The 27,500-nt window shown below is 43.1% G+C and overlaps 1 protein-coding gene across 1 annotated transcript in view; it reads right to left on the bottom strand.

Moving 5' to 3' along the window:
- Positions 1–24,754, bottom strand: part of adck1 (aarF domain containing kinase 1) — a 55,524-nt gene extending 30,770 nt beyond the window's left edge. Inside the window, exons 1-3 of the mRNA XM_029729253.1 lie at positions 24,650–24,754; positions 15,105–15,254; positions 9,700–9,897 (exon numbers count right to left, since the gene is read on the bottom strand). Coding sequence (XP_029585113.1) covers positions 9,700–9,897; positions 15,105–15,254; positions 24,650–24,754 — 453 coding nt within the window. The remainder of the gene's footprint in view (positions 1–9,699; positions 9,898–15,104; positions 15,255–24,649) is intronic.
- Positions 24,755–27,500: the final 2,746 nt, after the last annotated feature.

Here is a 27,500-nt window from a genome sequence, read left to right as displayed (position 1 = left end):
TTACCTCTCTTATCCTACCTCATTTGCACATGCTGTATATAGATTTTTCTACTGTATTATTGATTGTATGTTTGTTTATTCCATGTATAACTCTGTGTTGTTGTATGTGTCGAACTGCTTTGCTTTATCTTGGCCAGGTCGCAGTTGCAAATGACAACTTGTTGTCAACTAGCCTACCTGGTTAAATAAAAGGTGAAATAAATAAATACAAATTCTAGCCAGATCTTACTTTGGAGGTGAGGAACCAACGGAAAGAGAATGATGAGTTACGCAAGAAACGCAGGGTGGCCAACATCTGATTTGGATTCCTCTTCCCAGCCCGGTTTAAGGTGACAGTCGAGGGATCAACACGTACGTTTGACAACCCAAAAGAGGCCAATCTGTTCTTGTCAAGCAAGCTCCCTGGCTGAGGATACAGAACGACTGTGTCAACCAGCTAAATACAGGCCAGGAATGTGTTTGAATTTCCTGCCTATGTCTTTTCGATTAGAAAATTGAGACTTATACGATGGGTGAGATGCTATGGCTTATATAGCATTGTTTAGCGCCACTCACCCCTTAACGTGAGTGTTATTTAATATTAGTTTATATGCGGAGCATCTATAGATGAGTTAGGGTGTCTAGACATACAGCTTGAACTAAGGTTTGTGTGTTGGTCAACGAGTGCTTCGTTTGGGGAGGTCACTCAGTAATGGGACGGAAGGGGGGGATGGGGTCTGTGTTTTATGTTCACATTTAATACAGGTGGCATGACAATCTCCCGCATGGTGGGACGTTTTTCTTTTGGGTTTTGTATGCCAGCAACAACTTGCTCTAAAATAAGAAATGCCACATAGTGACCGAGCACAGAGTAGATCTGGTGGAATAAAGATAGTCAGCTGGAACTGTAATGGCTTAGGGCATGTCAAGGAACGAGCTAAGGTTTTTTCTCATCTTAAATCACTAGGCGCTGACATAGTGCTTCTTCAAGAAACTCATATTAAACGCTCGGCTCAGGCCAAGCTACGAGTCGGCTGGATCGGTCAGATATACCAGTCTCATTTTGATGCAAAAGTGAGAGGGGTAGCAATCCTGATAAGGAAAAACATTCATTTTGTTTACTCATCCTCGATTTCAGATCCTAATGGTCGGTATAATACTGCGGTCAATTTATATGGACCCAACTTCGATGATCCATTATTTTTTCAAAGGGTATTTAAGGCCATACCAAATATCTCGGATACAAGTTGGAGGCGACTTTAACTGTACGTTAGATCTTCTTTTAGATAAACAGCTATCAAGGTCACTTCAACAATCAAATGCCAGTGTCTGTCTAAATACATTGATGACAAACCTTAACATTGTCGCTATTTGGAGACGGACGCACCCAACAGATAGGGATTATTCTTTCTTTCCGTCAGTTCATAAATCATATTCCAGAATTGACCATTTTTTTGTTGGACTCCAAACTAATTTCAGCAGCTGCGTCAGTTACCGATCACCCTATTCTAATTACAGACCACTATCCTCTGTCCATGGTGCTGAAACTTGACAATATATGTCTACAGGTCGGCGACCGTGGCGCTTAGACGCATACTTGTTGAAAGATGAGACTTTTTGTCAGTATTTGAAGGAGCAGATTACCTTTTTCCTCTGCGCTAACAACTCCACCCTTTAGGAATCTCTAAAGGCTGTGATTAGAGGTAACATTATTTCTTATACATCAGAGAGGAAAAAACGTGTCAATACTAGGCTGAGAGAAATTGAAAGAGAGTTAGGGGAACAGGAGAACATTTTTAGGACGAATTCCTCGAATGCAGTACTTGAGAAGATCACAAAGTTGAAATATGAATACAATACCATCCTTTCGAAACGGATGGGCTCTTTACTTGCTAGAACGTAACAAAGTTATTTTGAACTGGGTGACAAACCACATAAATGATTAGCAAGACAGCTAAGGCATGTACAGGCATCTAGAGCTATTCACAAAATAAAAGACAAGAAGGGTAAAATAGTAACAGATCCGCGGGATATTAATAAATGCTTTGTGCAGTTTTACTCAGAGCTATATCAATCAAAATGCGATGCTACTGATCCACAAACTATGGAACGCTTTCTCACTGAATGTGAACTTCCTAAACTAGACAGGGAGGCAGCTGCTGCACTCGATCCTGGGATAACTTTACAGGAAATGAACACAGCGATGGCACAATTTCTAAACAGCAAGGCCCCTGGACCCGATGGATATGTATTAGAATTCTATAAGAAGTACTGCGCCAGTCTAGCTCCACTTATGTAGCGAATGTTTAAACATTCCAAAGAAAATGCCAAACTCCCGCAAACACTGTATGAGGCTACTATAGCACTGATCTTGAAAAAAGATAGAGATTTCATAGAGATGTGGTCTTATCGCCCAGTGTCATTACTCCCCATAGAAAATAAGGTGTTGACAAAGATATTGTCAAACCGATTAAAAAAATATATATCTGACATCCTACACCCTGACCAGACAGGTTTTATCCCGGGCCGACATATATACTACAATTTGAGACGCCTTTTCAATGTAATATATCATGATCATAAAGTTGAGGCAATGGTAATTGCTCTTGACGCAGAGAAGGCGTTTGATCAGATTGAGTGGAAGTATATGATGTCGGTTTTGGATCATTTCAGGTTTGGAAAGTCATTCCGCCTGTTCAAGGGCTGCCGACAGGGGTGCCCTATTTCGCCTGCTCTCTTCGCTATAGCCATGGAACCCCTTGCTACTCTCATTCGTGCATGTGCCGATATAGCTCCGGTTAAAATAAAAAAGACATGCAGCACAAAATTTCCCTATATGCAGACAATGTTCTTTTGTTTTTATCCAAGCTTAAAACTCCTATTCCCCCCTTACTTAACTTGAAAAATAATTCGGCTCCTTCTCTGGCTACAAGATGAACTGGCAACAAAGCAAATTGATGCCAGTATCACGGCCTGTGGATATGCCATTTCTGCAATCTACCCCATTTAGAACAGTGATGGACAAGTTCACAAGCCTTGGTATTGTAGTGACAAGAGAACTTGATCAGCTATTGAAAGCGAATTGGAACATGATCATTTATCAGCTTAAACAAAATATAGATTTTTGGAAAGCTCTGCCCATCTCCTTGGTTGGTCGTATAAATGCTAAAATGGTTGTCCTACCCAGGTTTCTTTACCTCTTCCAATGTCTACCCAATTTCATACCACAAAGCTATTTTAAGAAACTGGATTCAATAGTAATTCCATTTTTATGGGATAACAAGGCAGCCAGAATTTCAAATAAGCATTTATGCAAGTACAAGATAGAGGGGGGCTTTGGCCTTCCTCACTTTAAACTGTATTATTGGGCTGCTAATCTGAACATTGTGTCTTTCTGGAGGGAAAGTTTACCTGGGATGCAACAGAATGATATGCCTTCATGGCTTTTGATTGAGCAGGCCTCCTGTCAACATTCCTCACTCCCTGCACTTGTTAATAGTCCAGCATATGTGAAAAAAGCCACTTATGACTCTAATCCAGTCATTTGTCATACTCTTAGGATCTGGAAACAGATGAGGTATTTTCTTAACATACCCACTGTATACATTGACAGTCCGATTTGCCTGAATCACGCTTTCCACCCTGCATTGGATGATAGGGTGTTTTCACAGTGGAGGGAGAAGGGGCTCACAACAATTGGTAACTTATACATGGATGGTCAGTTGGCTTCATTTCAACAATAACAGGGTAAATTTAACATGCCAGCAACACATTTTTTCAGATACCTCCAAATCAGGAATTTCTTAAGGACACATATCCACAGCGTGGCATTAAGCCAAATAATCCTACATTAGAGAGCCTGATCCTTGTCAAACCCCATTCAAAAGGGTCGGTCTCTAGACTGTATGATGTGCTACAGGCCCACATAGAGGTATCCACAGACACTATTAAAAGGGCTTGGGAACAAGAACTTGGTTCAGAAATCTCAGATGAGGACTGGGTAGAAGCTCTCAGGAATATAAACCACAGTTCAGTGAATGCCAGACACAACCTTGTTCAGTTTAAGGTGATACACAGGTTACATTACTCAAAAGTGAAACTGCATAAAATATTCCCGGACACCTCACCACTGTGTGAGAGGTGCAAGCAGGATGAGGGGACGATGACCCACTTATTTTGGACATGTCCTAAGTTACATGCTTACTGGGCTCTCATTTTTGATGACTTATCTAAAGCCTTCGATAGTGTTATAGCCCCAGACCCATTGATCGCTCTGTTTGGTACAGTTGATGGGAATAACCAGGAAGGGAAGGCTGTCTCTCTTTGTACTCTATTAGCCAAAAGGCTCATATTGCAATTTTGGAATTTGGGAGACTGTACCTACCTTTGAAATGTGGTTATGGGATTTAGGGAATGTAATACATATGGAAAAGATTCAATACAATAGCTCCAATAGAAGTCCAATGTTTTACAAAATATGGCAGCCGATACTGGATAAATGGTCTAGTCCTGCTTCATAACTGGTTTGATCATCTGCTGCTACTCTGTGCTGTACTCCACTCAGTATTTATATTGGGCTGAACTACACTGCTTGTAATGACTATATGCTGTCTTCTTATACATGTACCACCTAATAGGATTTAGTTTTATTTTGTGTATGTGTGAGTTAAGTTTTGTTTTGTCCTTTAAATTGGCCATCCCATTCAACAGTACAATGAATGTCAATGTTTGTGTCGCTGTCTTTTTATAATTTTTTTTATTGGAAAACAATAAACATATTATAAAAAAAAGAAAGTATGATATTTTAATGGATAAAAATTGCTTTTCTTTCCAAAACAAGGACATTTCTAAGTGACCCCAAACTTTTGAACGGTAGTGTGTGTGTGTATATATATTAACGGTATTGAAAATCTACCGTCTGTATTTTGAAATACCCCGGTATACGGTATAAACATATATCGCCCAAGCCTAAATGCATTTGCATAGGAACTCACTTTTACAGATGAGGAAAGACAGCCAATCAGACAGAGTTGGGTACATAGAGCCAGGGCCATAGGGAGAGATGGAACAGAAAAAAATACAACAAGAGAGAGTCTGTCCTTATAACTAGGGCCTGTCCAGTCTCACAATCTCGTCACCCTGCTCTTGCCCATTTTTTCTCTCTCATCCTCAATCTCCACTCCTCTCCTATTATCGATCCTGCCTTTCTCTCTGCTCCTTTCTTTCTCTCCCTCCCTTCCTCTGATGAAAGCTCGCTCTCCATCAGTCTCTCCCTGCCTCTGTAATTATGCGTCCCACTCAGCCCTGGTAGAAAAGCCACAGCAATGAACCCAGGCTTATTATTGAGACATAGCCACTAAATGTGTGTGTGTAACAGAGCTCTTATCTGTTCTCTCTCAGATAGGAAGGCTCAATTGAAGTACTGAATAACTACTATGTCCTAACGTTCAACATGTTGAGCTTTCAGATGGGATCTGATGTTAAATGCACAACAACACTCCAGCTAGGTGCGCTGACCTCTCTCTTCCCTCAACCTTCCCTTCCCCTCCTCATCATTACTCTCCTCTCCCCAAACTCTCTATTCTTACCTCCTCTCCCCTTCCCGTCCCTTCCCATCTCACTCCTCCCTTGGGGCGCCAGGTAGCCTAGTGGTTAGAGTGTTGGGCTAGTAACCGAAAGGTTGCTAGAATGAATCCCCGCGCTGGCAAGGTAAACATCTGTCGTCCTGCCCCTGGACAAGGCAGTTAACCCACTGTTCCTAGGCCGTCATTGTAAATAAGAATTTGTTCTTAACTGACTTGCCTAGTTAAATAAAGGTAAAATATTATTACATTTTTTTATTCTCTCCTCTCTCCAGAGTGTACAGTGCGCTACACCAGGGGTTTTCAAAGTGGGTCAGCGGAGGTACTGCAGGGTGTCCGCAGCCAGATCTCAAAATATTATATATATGCAAAGCTGTCATCAAGGCCAAGGGTGGCTACTTTGAAGAATCGAAAATATTAAATATATTTTGATTTGTTTAACACTTTTTTGGTTACTACATGATTGCATGTGTTATTTCATAGTTTGATGTCTTCACTATTATTCTACAATGTAGAACATAGTAAAAATAAAGAAAAACCCTTGAATGAGTAGGTGTGTGCAAACTTTTGATTGGTACTGTATATTACATTTCATAAGTTTATGAATATTACTAACATATTATCCACATGTTGGCCAAGAGATCTGTGGAATAAGTTTAGAGGGTGTAATATAATACAATGTAATATTATTAATCTACAATTTATGTTCTTAAACCTGGGCAACATGGGCCTGGGAGGCTCACATGGATATTTGTATCCACAGTAACGTTTCTCCAACAATCGTCAATTTTACAACTCAATACTTCTTCTTATGCACTGTAATGTAAGCTTTAAAACTGTAAAGTTCTCTCTGCCTCATGGCAAAATGTGTAGAATACCAGGATATTAGCTTTAAAGCTGCAAGAGACCCGACAAGAAGTTGCCCCAATCCCTCCCGCTAATTAGGCAACTTTTGCACATTTTTTGATGTCTGAGTGAGGGAAGTGCTGTAAATTAAGAGGACTTGATGTATTTTGAAAGATGAGACGTTGAGGGTTATAATAAATACAGCTTTGATGTCATACAAGCAAGGCAAACTCCTGTGAGTCCAAACGTGTCACGTGTCATATTTCCATTTCATAAAACTCATGTCAACATTTCGGATCACCATGTTTGATGTAGAGTTACAAGATGACATGGCGTCATACCCTGGGTTGTTCTGAACAGAATGAGCCAACGGTTGTCTATTGTGGAGCACGCACGACTCTTTTCTATGCACGCCAAAATTACGATCGGTTTCTCTGAATTGCCCTATGAAAGCCTAACACTAAGATTGTATTTTATAAGTTCGTTAGTCATGTCAACAATCTTTAAAAAGACGCCAACATACACCAACTTTCCCCATGCCTCTCTGTCAACATACAAGGACAAGCAGATTAATTTGCTAATGTCGAAGGCTCTTCAGTAAAATTACAGAACATTGTTGGTTAAATATTTTGCTGATACTGTATAGAAAAGCTAAACAAAGTTGATGCTAAAACCAACTGTGACCCAAAGCTAACAACACATTTAAGAGAGTGTCTAATTGAAAGACAACAGGCACATTGCAGATTGATGTGAACAGCATGAATTCATCAGTATGGTAATGAGAGCATCAGACAGACAGGACAGAGACAGACGGGATAGAGAGGTGAGAGATAGAGTGACCTCTAACTGTATTTGAAACTACACTCTAGTCAACTGCCACTCAAACTCCTCCTAACCACACACATCAGCACTGATCTTTAACACTGACAATAACACTGACAACGCAGACAGTGGTAGTGTTCCGGCCCCATTTCGAATGTAGACAACTTAACCAGAGGCGGTTTGGCCATCTGACAATTCTGGCAAATGCCAGATGGGCTGGACAATTGTTTTGTTGAGTGGGCTTGTCGAAATTTGCACACACAAAATGTTATTTTTTTTACATAAAAATTAAACGTTGAAAAAGGTGACGTGGCTGGAGGCACATGGGCCTGTTCAGATTTTTTTCTTTTTTTGGACTATTTCTTTATACTAATCGATAATGAGCCTTTGGCTGATCAGTGGGCAACGGCAGGCCCTCCCTACCAAGATGGGCCGGCCCGGTATTCTGAGCTCACACAATAACGTGGCATCAGCACAGACACCTGCTCCGACGCTGTCATCAGTTAGACAGCCAAGGTCATGGATCGTAAAAAACGGAAAGGGTGCCTATAAAGGTAGAGAGCACATTCTACATTGTCACCCCACTCCAAACGTCCTATTTTTTGGGTGGCTAAAACCATGATTTAGTATAACAGTAAAGTGCATTATCCTCATTATTCCTGTAATGAAAGTGTCTGCCCTGCGCCCTTGCTGGGGCCTGCTGCTGTGATGAGCGAGCCACTCTCCTCCCCCCCCCATCCTATCGAGAGAAAAATTGTCTGATCGTATAACATTTCAAAATGCAATTCGAAGAGAGGAGGGTCTCAGCTTTCTGCAAGTTTCATTTTTTTCTCAACACTCAATATTTAGCTCAATAGCAACTATTTTACAACCAGCATATTTCATATAGCTTTGAGATATGAAATGCCATTGCGAGGTCTATAGGTCTCACGGGTAGTAGCCTACAACTGCAACTTTTTTTTAGGTCATTACATTCACTGTTGGATGAATACATGGACACTAGAAGTGAGCACTATACTTAGAGTTAGCGATCTAGTTAATGTGCTTTGAGTTCTCGCTTCCTCAGCTGTTGAACCCCAAATTAATTAGCCTATGATATTAGTTAGTGCACATAAAGATGTACGTAATTCATCTCTTTTCAAATAAAAACGCTGGAGTCCTATTTTGACAGTAAAATACAGCAACTATATAGTCTAATTGACAACCCAAAATTCATGACAATCACTGGATTAGGTTGCACATCAAAATATCTTGACTCGTGTATTCCTGCTTGGACGTGTTAAGTAAAACAACTTAATTCTTGAATACCTCAGTGGTGTATTTTATTATATTTCGTAATAAAGCACTATGAATCACTTAATAAGATTATTATTTGGTGTCCCCATACGTAAAAGTTAGTGGCACCAGTGACAACAGGGCAACGTGTTAGTCTGGAGCCCTGTAATAGTAATTAACACAAGGTGTTGATTCAAGGGAAATATCTGAGTTGAGTTGGCGGCACACGCAGTAATGTGTCAAAGGCTTGTTTTGAAACTGTAAAAAGTAATGCCGCTTTCAGACAGTAGGCCCTGTAATGTGCATACTGAAAAACCACCATCAAATGTTCTCTTCCTCCCCTCCCCTCTCCCTCCCTCTTTTCTCTCCCACTCCCTCCATAACTCCATCTCTCCCTCCCTTTTACAGGGCCTATTATCGTGTGGCTCCAATGCAATGTTCTTATCGCCTCTTTCTTATGCTAATGAGCCGGCGGCTCCCTTTCTGCCCGTGTCAGAGCTGTATGTTGCCAACCTGACTTTATAATTACACTTAATTACACCAGAGCAGACTACTGACAAACATCCCCTTGTAGTCTGACTGGAAGAGGGGATGGAGGGTGTGTGTGTGAGAGAGCGAGCGAGCGAGCAAGCGAGTCAAAACAGAACACAATGTGGTGTCAGAAATGTGCTCTCCTTGGAGGTTGCGATTGTACATGTTGGGTATCTGCCGGGCTAAGAGCTTCTAGTTTGTTGTGTTCTGATAAACAGTATTATAGCAAATAGCTTTGCTATCATAATTATTATGCATGTACTATTCTGGCAGTACATACTAGTGTGTTACCCGTCCCTGTGTTGCATAACAACAATCCCCATCACTCCACAGATGGCACTCTACCACCCATAGACACACTCCTGCTTGGTCCCGGTCCCACACACATGCATGCATGAACGCACACAGAGACACATACACCATTTAAAAAAAAATGTGTTTACCTCTGTGTGTATGGTGTGAACTGTGTGTGTACCTCAGAGTGTGACGAGTGTGTATGTCAGCATGTGCGTGTGTACAGAGCTTCGGAGTGTGTGTGTGTCTACACTACCTCGTGTGTGTGTACAGAGCTTCGGAGTGTGTGTGTGTCTACACTACCTCGTGTGTGTGTGTCTGTGTGTGTGTGTGTGTCTGTGTGTGTGTGCGCGCGGGTGAGAATGGGTACCTCAGAGTGTGTGACGGGGGTGTTGCCGATGCCTGCATTGACAGAGGTCCAGGAGCGTGCAGTGAGGACACAGGCGAAGAGGGGGTAGAGGTCCCCCGCACCCAGGCGTCGGCTGTACCTCTCGATCCCATTCAGGTCCCCCTTAATCAGGGACTGCCACAGACGACAGTAGTTTAGCCGGAAGTCTGGCAGCAGGATCTGGAGGGAAAAGAAAGTACAGGGCCTTAAAAATACACCAGTAGTACAGTTCTCACTGAAAGTACCTAAAATAGTGAGACTTAAAATTCAACTCTAAAAACAGAACCTGTGAAATGAAAAGTATTCATGACTGAGTGTGTGTCTGTGTGCGCGCGAGCAAGCAAGAGAGGGAAAGATAAGACACAATCATTCTGATGCATTAAGGCGGCTATTACTCTATTCGTGTGTGTGTGTGTGTGTATGTGTGAGTATGTGTGTGTACATGCATGTGTGTACAAGCGCACGACAAGAGCGTCCTGATGCATTAACCAAGCTCTCCTCTCCGCTGTATTTACAGAGTAAAAAGCTCAGCCAATCCCCATCAAAGGAACACTTGCTCATTAGCATACCAATGAAGTACAGCAGCACTTTATGAGACTACCACATGATTAACACACAAACAAACACACACACACCATTAACATGAAGGCAGCGTGTAACATGGAAAAATTGCCCCCAATAGAAATAACACACAAGCGGAGAATTAACATTCTGTCCAAAGCCAGGCTCAGATCTCAACTCATTACTGCTAAATTGGTTCCATTATGGTCAAAGGAAGGAAGAGAGGAGGAGAGTGGGTTCTCTCTCTCTCTTTCTATTTCACTCTCTCGCTCTCTTTCTTGTTCATCCTTTCATAAGCCAGCATCAGAGGAGCATATTCATCACCAAATGATCTTCATGATTGCACTTACAACCACTAGATCTACCATCCTGGGCTGACAGAGGCCCAGGGATTTGTATGCATGGCGCACCTGTGTGTGTGAGTGTGTGTGTGTGAGACTGTCAAACACGCTGCTGGATTTGTCTGATGGTAAAGCACATCTTTTCAGTTTATTGAAAAGCTTTTAGTCTGCTCTAGCGTGAATGTATGTCAGTGCCGGTCGGTGCCGTTTAAGATGAGGGAGGATGTTTTTTGTATTTTTTATGAGCATGGTCTTATTTCTATTACAGCATATTGGATGACTGTCATTCATATTCCATTCATCCAGCTCAATGTCGAAAGGTTTAGGCTACTTACTACATGATACTCAAATTTTCCCCATAACCATCATGAAGTTGCTACAACCTTGCGTACAAATGAAAATGTACAACATAGATGCACAGGTCGATAGAAAAATGTGCGTAATCAAGATTTGAGACAGTGACACATTCAATGCCGCCTTGCACACTCTTGCCAGCACCTAGCTGATCTAATGTGTAATCTTTAGTCCAACAGTTGCAAACAAGAGTTTCTATTGGACAAATTCAGGTACGTTCATCCCCGTTTGCTTCCGTTTAAGAAACGTTTTTCAACAGAATCAGCGGAATGAATACACGCCTATCCCGAAAACACAATTCACTCATAGCAGCCACATAAAAACAGCATGATCCCTTTGTTCATTACATAATTCGGCGGCAGCGTAGCCTAGTGGTTAGAGCGTTGGACTAGTAACTGAAAGTTTGCAAGTTCGAATCCCCGGGCTGACAAGGTACAAATCTGTCGTTCTGCCCCTGAACAAGGCAGTTAACCCACTGCTCCTAGGCCGTCATTGAAAATAAGAATTTGTTCTTATTGACTTGCCTAGTTAAATAAAGGTAAAATAAATAAAAAAATCTACGCACTCTCATCCTTTCACCTTTTCCTTTCGTACTACATTGCACAACATAACAGCTGTCTGACCAGGCGAAAAAACCATTCCAAGCCAAACCTCCATAGCATAACCGCTAACCGCTACACACAGCCTACATCATTGTTACCATATTAGCTAACGTTATAGTCAACATAGCTACTAGGGCCCTGGTGGCAATAAATTAATCAAACCAAAAGCTTACCTTGACTTGGAAGACTTCCAATGTTAGCCAACGTGCAATCATTGGAAAATAAAATCGATGACCTACGATCAAGATTGTCCTACCAATGGGACATTAAAAACTATAATATCTTATGTTTCACCGAGTCGTGGCTGAATAACGACACGGATAATATAGAGCTGGCGGGATTTTCCATGCACCGGCAGGACAGAGAAGCTATGTCTGGTAAGACAAGGGATGGGGTGTGTGCCTATTTGTCAATAACTAATATTAAAGAAGTCGAGGTATTGCTCGCCAGAGGTAGAGTTCCTTATGATAAGCTGCAGACCACACTATCTACCAAGAGAGTTCTCATCTATATTATTTGTAGCAGTCAATTTACCACCACAAACCGATGCTGGCAAACAGACCGCACTCAATCAACTGCATAAGGCCATAAGCAAACAAGAAAATGCTCATCCAGAAGCGGCGTTCCTAGTGGCCGGGGACTTTAATGCGGGCAAACTTAAATCCATTTTACCTAATTTCACCCGGGCATGTCACATGTGCAACCAGAGGAAAAAAACAACTCTAGACCACCTTTACTCCACACACAGAGACACACACAAAGCTCTCCCCTGCCCTCCATTTGGCAAATCTGACCATAATTCTATCCTCCTGATTTCTGCTTACAAGCAAAACATAAGGTCAATAACACAATAGAAGAATCTGTATACAGTAAGTGCAAATGAAGCAAGGAGGTAAGGCATTGAGGAGAATACCACCTCAGTCATCGGCTTCATCAATAAGTGCATCGACGATGCCGTCCCCAGTGACAGTACGTACATATCCCAACCAGAAGCCATGGATTACAGGCAACATCCGAAATCGAGCTAAAGGCTAGAGCTGACGCTTTCAAGGAGCAGGACACTAATCCGGACGCTTATAAGAAATCCCGCTATGCCCTCAGAGGAACCATCAAACATGCAAAGCGTCAATACAGGATTAAGATTAAATCCTACCACACCGGATCTGACGCTCATCGGATGTGGCAGGGCTTGAAAACTATTACGGAGTAGAAAGGGAAACCCAGACACGAGCTGCCCAGTGACGCGAGCCTACCAGACGAGCTAAATGCCTTTTATGCTCGCTTCGAGGCAAGAAACACTGAAGCATGCATGTAAGCACTAGCTGTTCTAGACGACTGTATGATAACGCGCTCGGTAACCGATGTGAGCAAGATCTTCACAAAGCCGTGGGGCCAGACGGATTACCAGCACGTGTACTCAAAGCATGCGTGGACCAACTGGCATGTGTCTTCACTGACATTTTCAACCTCTCCCTAACGGAGTCTGTAATACCAACATTTTGCAAGCAGACCACCATAGTCCCGGTGCCCAAGGAAGCGAAGGTAACCTGCTTAAATGATTACTGCCCCGTAGGCCGGTCATGGCTCGCATCAACAGCATCCTCCCAGATACCCTAGACCCACTCCAATTTGCATACCACCCCAACAGATCCACAGGTGACGCAATCTCAATTGCACTCCACACTGCCCTTTCCCACCTGGACAAAAGGAACACCTATGTGAGAATGCTGATCATTGACCACAGCTCAGCGTTCAACACCATAGTGCGAAGCTCATCACTAAGCTAAGGACCCTGGGACTAAACACCTCCCTCTGCAACTGGATCCTAGACATCCTGACGGGCCGTCCCCAGGTGGTAGGTGGTAGGTAACAACACATCTGTTGGGGTGTGTAATTAGTCCCCTCCTGTACTCCCTGTTCACCCACAACTGCGTGGCCAAACACAACTCCAACGTCATCATTAAGTTTGCTGCCGACACAACAGTGTAGGCCTGATCACCGACAACAATGAGACAGCCTATAGGGAGGTCAGAGACCTGGCAGTGTGGTGCCAGGACATCAACCTCTCCCTCAATGGGAGCAAGACAAAGGAGCTGATTGTGGACCTCAGGAAAAGGTGGGCCGAACAGGCCCCCATTCTCATCGACGGCGCTGTAGTGGAGCAGGTTGAGAGCTTCAAGTTCCTTGATGTCTACATCACCAACGTACTATCATGGTCCAAACAAACCAAGACAGTCGTTAAGAGGGCACGACAACACCTTTTCCCCCTCAGGAGACTGAAATGGCAAGCAGTACCGGAGCGCCAAGTCTAGGACCAAAAGGCTCCTTAATAGCTTCTACCCTAATCCATAAGACTCCTGAACAATTAATCAAATGGCAACCGGACTATTTACATTGACAACCCCCCCATTTGTTTTGTACACTGCTGCTACTCGCTGTTTATTATCTATGCATAGTCACTTCACCATACCTACATGTAAAAATTACTTCGACTACCATGTAACCCCGCACATTGACTCGGTACCGGTACCCCCTCTATATAGCCTCGTTATTGTCATTTTATTGTGTTACTTTTTTATTATATTTAACTTTAGTTTATTTGGTAAATATTTTCTTAACTCCTTCTTGAACTGCACTGTTGGTTAAGGGCTTGTAAGTATGCATTTCACATGTTGTATTCGGCGTATGTGACAAAGTTTGATTTGTTAGCCATAGCCAGTTAGCTAACATAATATCCCTCCCTGTTTAAGTAGGCTAAACTAGCTAGCTCCATTCGTTCTCCTCCATTTAAGAATTTAATTTGTTAAAAACTGTGCAACTATTGTCTTTCTTGCTCTTTGAGTCAACTACTCACCACATTTTATGCACTGCTGTGCTAGACAGCTGTAGCTTATTCTTTCAGTACTAGATTCATTCTCTGATCCTTTGATTGGGTGGACAACATGTCAGTTCATCCTGCAAGAGCTCTGACTGGTTGGAGGACGTCCTCCAGAAGTTGTCATAATTACAGTGTAAGTCTAAGGAAGGGGGTGAGAACAATGAGCCTCCTAGGTTTTATATTGAAGTCAATGTACCCAGAGGAGGACGGAAAATATCTGTTTTCTGGCTACACCAAGAGTACTGATGAGACTACTGTACACCTTCATTGTAAAAGAGTGTGTTTTGATTAATGATTTGGTGACGTGAATATATTTAGTATAGTTTTATCTAAGAAGGATAACTTTTATGTTTCACTACTTTCATTTTTATGAAATTCATTGAGGATGGTCCTCCCCTTCCTCCTCTGAGGAGCCTCCACTGGTCAGTGTGTGTGAGCACGTTCATGACTGTGCTACTCTCTGTTTGCATGTGTATATCTATACTGATGACCCAGGGTGTCGGGTAAAAATTAGGTGTAATGTGTGATTAATGCCATTTTTCCAGGTTCCTCCATCGGCCTGGCTAGAACCTCAAATGCCTTATCGGATAGAGGGCCTGGTCCTGTTACAAAATATACACCCGAACACACACACACACCCCCTCGTCTTACCTGATACAGGCCGTGGTCCAGTAAGACAATCTCAGTCTTCTTGGTGTTGGGACACCTCCTCACCAACACATTGCCTGGGTGGGGGTCACAGTGGACGAAGCCATGCACAAATATCATCTCACTGTACATCTTCCCCAAGTTCTGAGAAATCTGGAGAGAGGGAGGGAGAGATAAGTGTGGTGCAAGAGATGGTGTGTTTGTGTGTGCGCTTCCATTCTACAATACAGTATAGCTAACCTAAATCATCAGCATGATCTAAAACACACACACACACAATCTGTACATGTATGCCGGGCTGGTATAAATTGAGCATTACACTTTATTTATATTCAGTATCTTAACAGTTCTATAGTATACAAGGAGATAACAGAATATACAAAGCCAGACAGGTTTATAAATCCTACACAATCATTCCATTCGTTTTCGGTTCAGTTGTGATATGGATCTACACACAGCAATGCAATCTTGAAAAAGCAGGGAAGACACAGCAGCCTGCAGCAATGTCACTTTTACAATGAAGCTGCACAGTTTGTCCTACAACCAAATACATAGCCAAATATGCACCCACACACAGGTGTCTGTTTGAGACAATCAGTCCAGGGGGCTGCGTGTGTGTGTGTGTGTGTGCGTGCATGTTGCGGAGATGAATCACAGCATGTTGAGTCACTGCGTCGTGATGTGTGTGTGACAGTCTCACAGAGGAGAAGCAGGGCACAGTGTGTCAATCGAAAACCACCAGACAAAACATTCAACAAGAAAAGAAACAATCACTTCCATCTCTGACTCACTGTGTAGTTACGTTGTCAAGAGCTTTATTATTGGAGAGAAGGCGGATGAGAGGGTGTGTTTGTGTGTGTGTGTTAACACGCATGTGTTTGAGGAGGACAGAAGTAAACATGAAAAAGTACACCATTTCAAAAGCCTTCACCCACTTTACCCAGCCATAGGAACCCCATGAAGTGGTCCTCGTCTTTGGGCTAAGTCGACTAATGTCAGAACCCCCACTAGGCCTCGCGCAGCCTGGGCATTTCCTGACCAATATACGTTTGTGTGTATTGTAAACAATGACACATCTTTAGGATGCAGCTCATACAAAGTGCATTACCATCACCCTCACCCTCACGCAGACATCTGTGTTCTCTCTCTCCCTTTCCTAGCCACTGTGCTTCTACATCTGCATTGCTTGCTCTTTGGTATTTCAGGCTGGGAATCTGTATAGCACTTTGTGACAACTGCTGTTGTAAAAAGGGCTTGATTGATTTGAAGGGAACAACGGCAGACATTGGCATTTGACACCGGCAACCCTCCTGTTGCCAGCTCACTTCCCGCCAGATTTTTCCCATCAGACCCGGGATTCTAACTGCTAGGCTATCTGCCGCACATACCAGAATTTTGACTTCGATACCAAGTTTAATATCACGATACTTTGTGTTGTTTTTCTATTACAAAAGTGTGATTTGAGAGTGAAAACCTGAAGAAAAAAAAACACTATCTGAAATTAAGTCCACAACAATGCTTATACACTGAGTGTATAAAACATTAGGAACATCTGCTCTTTCCATGACATGATTAGGTGAATCCAGGTGAAAGCTATGATCCCTTATTGATGTCACTCGTTAAATCCACTCCAATCAGTGTAGCTGAAGGAGAGGAGACAGGTTAGAGAAGGATTTTTAAGCCTTGAAACAATTGAGATATGGATTTTGTATGTGCGCCATTCAGAGGGTGAATGGACAAGACAAAAGATTTAAGTGACTTCGAACGGGGTATGGTAGTAGGTACCAGGTGCACCGGTTTGTGTCAAGAACTGCCCCGCTGCTGGGTTTTTCACACTCAATAGTTTCCCCGTGTGTATCAAGAATGGTCCACCACCCAAAGGACATCCAGCCAACTTGACAACTGTGGGAAGCATTGGAGTCAAAATTGGTCAGCGTCCTTGTGGAACGCTTTTGACACCTTGTAGAGTCCATGCCCAATTGACTCAGTACTGGTACTCCCTCTACATATTGTGGCAGACGGCAGGGAGAGGTGAGGGGAGTGGTTATTGAGGGGAGATACCTTGCAGCCCGCTGGCTCCACAACCGAGCCATATGGACTTCCTGCCCCAACAAGGCAAGCCTGTGGATCATTAAGCCAGGAAGCACTGGGGGATAAGAGGAAGCGGCCTGCAAGAAGGGGCAAAGAATGGAGAGAAAAACATGCTTTATGAAGAGTGGGAGAAGAGAACAATATCTGTGAGATTACCCATTGTGACCTGGACTGTCAGATTGGCTGTTTTAGGATTACCCCTGGAGAACGGAACGGACAACGAGAACGGCTTGTGGACTGAAGTAATTGGTGAATTCCCCCCTCTTCCCCAGTGTACCAAAATCCATAATAAACTCTCCATTTGCATTATATTTGTGCTACTGGTGCATGTTTTGTTATTGAACTTGGTGACGTGGAAACCCCACACCCTTGAGCCTGCTACAATATGTTATTGTTATTCACTGTGTATTTATTCCTTGTGTCACTTTCTTTAACTCTGCATTGTTGGAAAAGGAGTAGGCATGTCGCTGTTAGTCTACACCTGTTGTTTACGAAGCATGTGACACAACATCGGATACCACATCAGCAGACCACTTTTAAAAAATCTAAACGAATGCCCACTGGTTTTTGGGAACACCTTTCCATTAGTTGATTTCCAAATGTGTGACACATTTGATAGAAGAACTGAACAAATTCTAATAACAGACCGTTTTTCATGTTATCGTATATAAAAAAGAAAAGTACAGGCGTTTCGGTACACACGCCCCTACTCAGTAAAGAAAGAGGGGGAGGGAGAGAGGAGAGGCAGCAGCATCTACAAATATTTGTAATTGATTAAAGGGCATGTCCATGGAGCGCAAAATTAGTTTACAGAGCAGTGCCAAGAGTCCCCTCTGTTCACCTTACTCGCCCTCTCTCCCTCTCTGTAATACACTTATTTTCCCATCATGCCAGAGTGGGAGAGAGAGAATATGAGGTGTCTGTGAGCTGACAAGTGTCTTGTCATTGAGCAGAATACGAAAGAGAGTTATAAGGGCATCCCTGTCAGCATACTGCTATTCCTGCTCCTCTCAGCTTCAGGGAGTATGTGTGTTTGTGGACTTAAGGTTAGGGAAAGGGGAATACCTAATCAGTTGTACAACTGAATGCCTTCAACTGTGTGTCTTGAAATGTGTCTTCCGCATTTAACCCGACCCCTCTGAATCAGAGAGGTGAGGGGGGGGGGGGGGGGGGGGGGGGGGGGCTGCCTTAATCGACATCCATGTCTTCGGCGTCCGGGAACAGTGGGTTAAGGATTAGGTTCAAAATCTGATTTTAAGAAAGAAAATTGTAGAAACAGGCAGGGTTTATGACTGTGGCTCTGATAACTAACGTTAGTGACGACCCTACTTTGTCAGCTGATAGTGGCCTTTAGAATTGTTTAGCCTAGGCTATTACCCCCCTAAACATCGACAGGTTCCACACTGGAAATATGCAAAAACATTTGCTTGATAAAGACAAAGGGTATTTTCATCAGAATCATTAAGCTTGGGGCTGCTCACCGAACAGATGTCCTGGCCATGCAGTGCATTCGGAAAGTATTCAGACCCCTTGACTTTTTCCCAATTTTTTTTACGTTACAGCCTTATTCTAAAATTGATTGACGAGCAAAAAAAAATAAAAAATAAATAAACTATCTACACACAATACCCCATAATGACAAAGGAAAAACGGTTAGAAACGTTTGCCAAAAAACCCCTCAAATATCACATTTTGAAAAGTATTCAGACCATTATTTAGAACTTTGTTGAAGAACCTTAGATCTCTGCAGATCCTCTCAAGCTCTGTCAGGTTAGATAGGAGCCTCGCTGCACAGCTATTTCCAGATCTCTCCAGAGATGTTCGATCGGGTTCAAGTCTGGGCTCTGGTCAGGCCACTAAAGGACATTAGAGACTTGTTCTGAAGTGGCTTCCGTCTGGCCATTCTACCATAAAGGCCTGATTGGTGGAGTGCTGCAGAGATGGTTGTCCTTCTGGAAGGTTCGCCCATCTCCACAGAGGAACTCAGGAGCTCTGTCAGAGTGCCCACAGGGTTCTTGGTCACCTCCCTGAGCAAGGCCCTTCTTCCCCGATTGCTCAGTTTGGCTGGGCGGCTTTTGGTGGTTAAAAACTTCTTCCATTTAAGAATGATGGAGGCCACTGTGTTCTTGGGGACCTTCATAGCTGCAGACATTTTTTGGTACCCTTCCTCAGATCTGTGCCTCGACACAATCCTGTCTCGGAGCTCTACGGACAATTCCTTTGACCTCATAGCTTGGTTTTGGCTCTGACATGCACTGCCTACTGTGGGACCTCACAGACAGATGTGTGCCTTTCCAAATAATTTCCAGTCAATTGAATTTACCACATGTGGACTCCAAAAAAGTTGTAGAAACATCTCTAAGGATGATCAATGGAAACACGATGCAGTTGAGCTCATTTTCGAGTGTCATAGCAAAGGGTCTGAATACTTATGTAAATAAGGTACTTCTGTTTTTTATTTATCTGCAAAAAACACAACCCCAGGTATCTCTGTTCTCTCTGAGGGGGATGAAAGAAAAAAAAGAAAAATAGAGGGGGATTTTTTCTCAGGGATCCCCCAGGACAGCTCTTTTTATCGTCAGTCTAAAAATAGTAACATCACAGGAGAGAAAGACTGGGGGACGGACATCAGTGGCAGCCAGTGAGAGTCTCAATCACTCTCACACACACATACACACATACAGATTGTGGGTCATATCACAGCAGACCCAAGAAACACACACACACACACAGCTGTCGTCCTGCAGAGAGCTGAAACACTACAGACACAGGACAGGTTCACACACGCACTCAAACACACAGAGTTAGACAGTGGCCCCTGTGTGTACGTCTGTGCTGTACAAGACACCACGCTGGTAGGGTCCCTCTGATACACCATTCAACCTGTCTGGAGAGCCCTGCATATAATTAATCTCTCTCTCTCTCTCACACACACACACACACACACACACACACACACACACACACAAAATGTAGTTAATAAGGACAGACAGCAAACAAAAGAGCTGATAAGGAATAGGCATCTACTAATGGCCATTAATTAGAAATCCATTTGTCATTGGGGAGAGAGAAAGGGAAGTCTCTCTCTCACACACACACACACACACACACACACACACACACACACAAAGATAATCCAGATCTCATATCACAGCAGACCCAGGAAACAGACACACACGTTATGTTTTTCTATCTTCGTGGGGACCTAAATGTAACCCTATTCCTGAACCTAACCCCTAAGCTTAAAATAGCCTTTGTCATCATGGGGACGTAGGACATGTTCCCATGGGGGACAATTTTCCTTGTTTTACTATCCTTGTGGGGATTTTAGATCCCCACAAGGATAGAACCAACCCACCTTTTCTCGCCCCCCCCCCCCCCCACACACACACACACAGTAACTCAAGTGGCTGAATTATGCTAGGAGGCTAACTAAGTCAGTAGGAGGAAACCCAGAGGGAGAATTAGCGGTGTAAAATCGCAATCAAGTCCTTCTTTAAGACTGACACACTCTAGTATGATCGGGGAAATCCCACAGCATACGTTTACACACAGTCTATTAGATGCTAGTCATCAAGGCGTTTAGCCTGTTTCTAGCACTACTAATGGCAAATCAATAATTGGCATACTTGACTCAATAGTGCACCCAAGTATTTGGGTGCAGGAGTCATTATAAACTGGGAAAGGAAACCCTGCACCCAGAAAAAGTATTTACACTTTATAAGTTATTTGGCAGCAAACTGACGTGTTTCTGATGGTGCAACGTGGATCAGAAGACTCTTTAAGCTAATGAAAGGCTAAATCAATGGTCTTTTCTTGTCCTGTTTCTAAAAACAAAATTGGAAAGCTTAAAGTCAGCATGCATAATACGTTACTATTTGTTGTAAGCATAATACTATTTTTTGGGGGGGCCTTCCTGCTATTAGCCCATACAAAAGCATTGAATAACAGATTCACTACATAGAAAAACAGACATCTAAAATGAGTCTGTTCGCAAGACATCTAAAATGAGTCTGTTCTGAAGTGTCTGTGCCTTATATCTGAGATATTAAGAAAGATCAGGAAACATTTGTTATTTTGTTTTACATTTAACCCCTTACTTTTGGCACTAAACATATATACTTCCATTCATTTTTTCAACTGGTACTGGGGGACCTTCAAACGCCTGTGGGCATCCTAGAGCAAAGCATGTACGCGTTCCTGAAAGTCTCACCTTTCCACGGAGGGGTCATATTAGTGTGTAGCCCAAACTGTTTGGATGCTACAGAGAAGGCTGATCGTCTGTTCCGACGAGTCCCAAAATGCTTGTGGGGGTCGTAGTGCAAAATAATCGTATTCATGAGACTCATCTTTCCATAGAGGGGTCATAATAGTTTGTAGGCCAAACCGTTCGGACGCTACAGATGATTTTGGGAACGTTTCATGGTCTGACAAACACAGCTCTAGCTCTGTCACCGCAGCTGCAGAAGATCAGCGTATGCAGTGGATTGACACCAAAAAAATACTAAAATTCATTGACAGATTTTTAGGTGGATTTTTTTTATTATGCTAATTAGATTTCCATGGGGCGCGGACATCGACTCTTGGGGCTTATAGTAGACTTAGCGATATGATGTAGATACAGAAAGTAAATAGCATAGTGGGTCAGTTTCCGCAACAATAAGTCAGCAGCGTGAAGCCAACCCTGAGTGAACCCGTGCACATGCGCAGATACTGTGTGTGACCGTGTGAGAGCGCAGACAGTGTGTGTGTGACCGTGTGAGAGCGCAGACACTGTGTGTGTGACCGTGTGAGAGACTCTGCTTGTTCTATCCTTGTATGTAGCAATGTCACGTAGATTTTTTTTAATTTTTTTTTAATTACAAAGCCTTTTCACTAAAATAAGAACTATTTTTGTGTTCATTTTTTTTATGAATACTCTCGCATGTAATGGAATACTAACGTCCGTTGGAATACTCAAATAACCGTGGCCATCTCTAGTTGTAATAGTCACTTCATTTCTTTCAGCGTGTCCACTCGAAGGCTTGTGTGTACCTGTGTGTTTGTGTGTATGCGCGCGGGTTTCGTGCGTCAATATGTCTGCATGCATGAGGTCCCCTATACCAAAGAACATACGCATATCAATGTACTTTTTTTGGAGGTGCTGGTATTATAGGTGAACAAGAAAAATAAAAAGGAAAACGCCACACACATTCACATCCCAGGTGGGGGTGGAAGGTTCTATATATAGGGGCAGTAATCAGTGACGTCCCATCCGGTTACAGGAAGTGATGACACTGAGCAGTCCTATATATAGGACCTTCCACCCACTCCTGGGATATGAATGCCTGATGAAGCAGCCAGGTCACCCGTGATACAAGTCAGTATTCGACGTCCATCCATGTCTGAGGATGTCAGGAGATGACATGGAAACCGGCCACTAGGTGCAACAATGAGTGCTGTTACCTTCAAGTAGGTTTCGATTTTGCTAAAGTGTTATGGACGGGGATGGAGGATGGGTGTAAGCATCTGCCTCTGATTCCAAAGGTTACAAGTTCGAATCCAGCGATAATTGTTTGAGAGATTTTTTTTGTTGATTAACCATTCTGAGTTAATGCCTGTGGCAGCCAGTGGGGAGGTGTGCTAGCACTGACCAGGGCTTGGTTTCTAGTTCAGAGGCTCATAAGTCAGGGTAAATTTTACTGCCTATAAAGGTTCAAACCTAAACGATCTCTTCAAGAATCAAACTTAAATGTTCAGCACATAATACTTTCAACAAGAGCTACAGTTGAAGTCGGACGTTTATATACACCTTAGCCAAATACATTTAAACTCAGTTTCACAATTCCTGACATTTAATCCTAGTAAAAATTCCCTGTCTTAGGTCAGTTAGGATCACCACTTTACTGTAAGAATGTGAAATGTCAAAATAATAGTAGAGAGAATGATTTATTTCAGCTTGTTTTTCTTTCATCACATTCCCAGTGGGTCAGAAGTTTACATACACTCAATTAGTATTTGGTAGCAATGCCTTTAAATTGTTTAACTTGGGTCAAACATTTTGGGTAGCCTTCCACAAGCTTCCCACAATAAGTTGGGTGAATTTTGGCCCATTCCTCCTGACAGAGCTGGTGGAACTGAGTCAGGTTTGTAGGCCTCCTTGCTCGCACACGCTTTTCCAGTTCTGCCCACACATTTTCTATAGGATTGAGGTCAGGGGCTTTGTGATGGCCACTCCAATACCTTGACTTTGTTGTCCTTAAGCCACAACTTTGGAAGTATGCTTGGGGTCATTGTCCATTTGCGACCAAGCTTTAACTTCCTGACTGATGTCTTGAGATGTTGCTTCAATATATCCACAATTTTACTTCCTCATGATGCCATCTATTTTGTGAAGTGCACCAGTCCCTCCTGCAGCAAAGCACCCCACAACATGATGCTGCCACCTCCGTGCTTCATGGTTGGGATGGTGTTCTTCGGCTTGCAAGCATCCTCCTTTTTCCTCCAAACATAACGATGGTCATTATGGGCCAACAGTTCTATTTTTGTTTCATCAGAACAGAGGACATTGCAAACTGTAGTCTGGATTTTTTTTATGGCGGTTTTGGAGCAGTGGCTTCTTCCTTGCTGGGACTCGTTTTACTGTGGATTTAGATACTTTTGTACCCGTTTCTTCCAGCATCTTCACAAGGTCCTTTGCTGTTGTTCTGGGATTGATTTGCACTTTTCGCACCAAAGTACGTTAATCTCTAGGAGACAGAAAGTGTCTCCTTCCTGAGCGGTATGACGGCTGTGTGGTCTCATGGCGTTTATACTTGCGTACTGTTGTTTGTACAGATGAACGTGGTACCTTCAGGCGTTTGGAAATTGCTCTCAAGGATGAACCAGACTTGTGGAACCAGACTTTGAAGTCTTGGCTGATTTCTTTTGAATTTCCCATGATGTCAAGCAAAGAGGAACTGAGTTTGAAGGTAGGCCTTGAAATACATCCACAGGTACACCTCAAATTGACTCAAATCATGTCAATTAGCCTATCGGAAGCTTCTAAAGCCATGACATCATTTTCTGGCATTTTCCAAGCTGTTTAAAGGCACAGTCAACTTAGTGTATGTAAACTTCTGACCCACTGGAATTGTGATACAGTGAATCATAAGTGAAATAAATCTGTCTGTAAACAATTATTGGAAAAATGACTTGTGTCATGCACAAAGTAGATGTCCTAACCGACTTGCCAAAACTATAGTTTGTTAACAAGAAATTTGTGGAGTGGTTGAAAAACGAGTTTTAATGACCCCAACCTAAGTTTATGTAAACTTCCGACCTCAACTGTACATGCTCGCTCAGTCCTCTCTCCCAGTGAGGGGAAACCAGCAGCTGATAAGTGGGGTGCCTGATTGAGTAGCCAGCCAAACCCTTAACGAGCCTATTGAATTCAGCGGTGCCTGTTCAAGCCAGTGGGCGCGTTCCCGGCTGATTACATGGCTTGAGGTGCAGGTGAGGGCGTGGACATTAAGTGGATGATCCTCACTGTGCCACACTCCCTTCTCATGAGGGAAGCCGTCAGGTGACCAACGATGACCCATCCTAACAGGCTGACTACACCGCTCGTGTCGTGTGCGCGAGCGTTGCAAAATAAAAATCTATCAATAATTGCACCCACACTGCTCGCGCACGCCAACGAGCGTCTGCGTTGCCAAGGGCTAAAATAGAAGTCAGTTCTATTTCTTACGCAGATCGCTCTGAAAGTCCTGCCTCTCCCATCTCCTCATTGGTTTATAGAAGCAGGTACCCACGTGCCATCTCCTCATTGGTTATACCCACGTGGGTGACTGAAAGATGAACCAGGTCAGTGGGGGTAATACACCTAATTTATGAAAGTTGCCAATCGCAATATTAAGTCAAGAGAAGAAAAAGCTTGGAAGGAGGAGAGATGACTAGAAATGATTCAGTTGACCGATTTATGTGTGGATTAATTGGTGGAGAAGAGGACCTTGTGGATTTCAGGTAAAATAACTCAATGTTTATATCCCAGGACAAATTAGCTAGTAACAGCAAGCTAGCTAAATAGGACAGATTAGCTAGCAAGTGCAAGCTAGCTAGCTAAATTGCCATAAATGTTTAAAGGTTTTCGACCTGTCCCCAAATGAATATAATTGGTTCAGAGTTTGTTTTGATATTTTAACCTGCGTGTCGTGATCGCGTTTGGAGTGGGGGGACAAAATACATTTATGCACGATGGTGCACGCGTGCAGCCGGTTTGGGTTCCGTGTAAGGCTTCCAGCTGATGGCTGTGTTCCAGGACGTTAAATATGAATAATGTTCGAATAGCTAAGACCCAGTATACATCCACAGGCAAACCACACGCAGAGCTCAGCTTTCACAGGAATCATATGTAATTGGAGCTTTTGAATGGTGGTCAAGTTGACATGGGGCATTGTGATGTCATGACTGGTACTAATGCGCGCATGCAGACACATTGACGCACGAACCCCCGCGACTCATCGAGCCTGCGAGTCGACACGCTGAAAGAAATTAAGTGCCTCCATTGCAACTCATTGAATTACTATGGTTGCATCCCAAATGGCAGCTTATCCCCTATATAGTGCACTACTTTTGACCACAGCCCTATGGGCCATTTGGGGCAGAGCCTATTGCTATGGGTACAGTGCTGTGACGTGGGTAATGTAGGTTTAATGGCGCTCTCTTAGAAGAATTCAGTAGCATACCTTTACGCCAACCCTCTTCTCTAGGCTGATTATCTAATGCTGTCAAAGCACCAATGACTTACCAGTCCAGCAGGCTTACAGTACAACTACATCAATGTATCCACTTAACATGGTGTGTCAAGGCACTGGCAATGGTTTGGGTTAGCTGAGTTTTGTAACATAGTGATCATGCTAACGCTAACACAGGCATAGTTTAAAAAAAAGACATACTGCTTAAAGAGATACTCAATTGAGAAGACATCCCACAGTCAGAAACACAGCCATGTTCTGACACGGTTTCCTCAAAGACAGTGTGTCTGATGAAACAATATAGCAGATGCAAATTGTCATGCCTCCAGACACTCCTAATCTGTGTTGTCTGTAATCTCTACTCCTCTCATGGGATTACAAGTCTGGATTGTGATATTCTCCCTCCAAATCCCAGTTTATAAACATACAATCCCCAGTTTATTCCATCTTAACATCTGCAATGTGCATGTCATTTAGAAAGCGGAGACTATTGTATCTATCAAATCATTACAAAGACTCTGCACGGCACTTGGTTGAAAATTGGAAAACTGCAGATGGCTACTGCCTTGCATGCAACGCACATAAAGACAGTTTACTTTAAATCCGGAGAGATAGAGAACTATCTGACGTCATAAAAAGAGTGTATATCTCTGTCTCCATGCACGCAAACACGCACGCACACACACACTGTACGGGGCCACAGTAGCGGCGGGCCCGGCCATTAGCCGATGGTGAGCGTTATTAGACATAATAAATGAGTCTGTCCGGCCAGGTGAGAATGGATAGAATTATTAACTGGCCCTGGCATCTGTGTGTGTGTGTGTGTGTGTGTGTGTGTGTGTGTGTGCAGGCGTGTGTGTGTGCGAGTCGCCGCCGTGTGTGTAATCAAAAGATTGATGACGGACCAAATAGACTTTTCTCTGGACTCGACCCCGACGTGCACGGAATGGATAAACAGATTTACCTTTTCATTTTTCCAACCACAGAGATGATTTGGGAGAGAAAAGTTTTGCGACTATATCCAAGACATATATTACGCCGTTAAGAATGCTGATGATGCAGAGTTCTGCATAATCTGTGTGTACTATGTGTATTTGTGCACACACTTCTGTTTATTGTAACATGATCTATGCAGAGGAAAGTGAACAGATGAGCAGTTCTCTCTCCTCCTCTTGTGTAGGTTTTAATACCACTAACAGTTGGGGAAACAGTATTTTACAGAGTTAAGTGTCCTCCTCTACGTCTCACTCACTCAGCCAGGCTCTCGGAGTTGCTAGCATAATGTAGCGTAGCCTGGCTAGCCTCTGCCTGATGAACCCTCTCTACAGGGTGCTCCCTCTCTCCAATCGTCACAACTCTCTCGCTTTTTCCCCTCCCTCTTTTTCCATCTCTTTCTCGGTGTTTCGCTATTGAATTGTCTAAACTTTCTCTCTCACAATGTTTCTCCCATCTAGTTCTCCTTTCTCATTATCTTGCCTTCCTCTTTTGCTACCTCTCATGGGTTCAAGTCCCAACCCTTTACCAATGGGTCCTAGATCCAACCCCTAAATCTGCACCCAGCCTCTTGCCCAGTCCCTACTCCAGACCCTCCTAT

The sequence above is a fragment of the Salmo trutta genome, chromosome 33 (genome assembly GCF_901001165.1).
Source record: "Salmo trutta chromosome 33, fSalTru1.1, whole genome shotgun sequence".
Taxonomy (NCBI): Eukaryota; Metazoa; Chordata; class Actinopteri; order Salmoniformes; family Salmonidae; genus Salmo; species Salmo trutta.
This window is presented reverse-complemented; position numbering and strand designations above follow the sequence as displayed.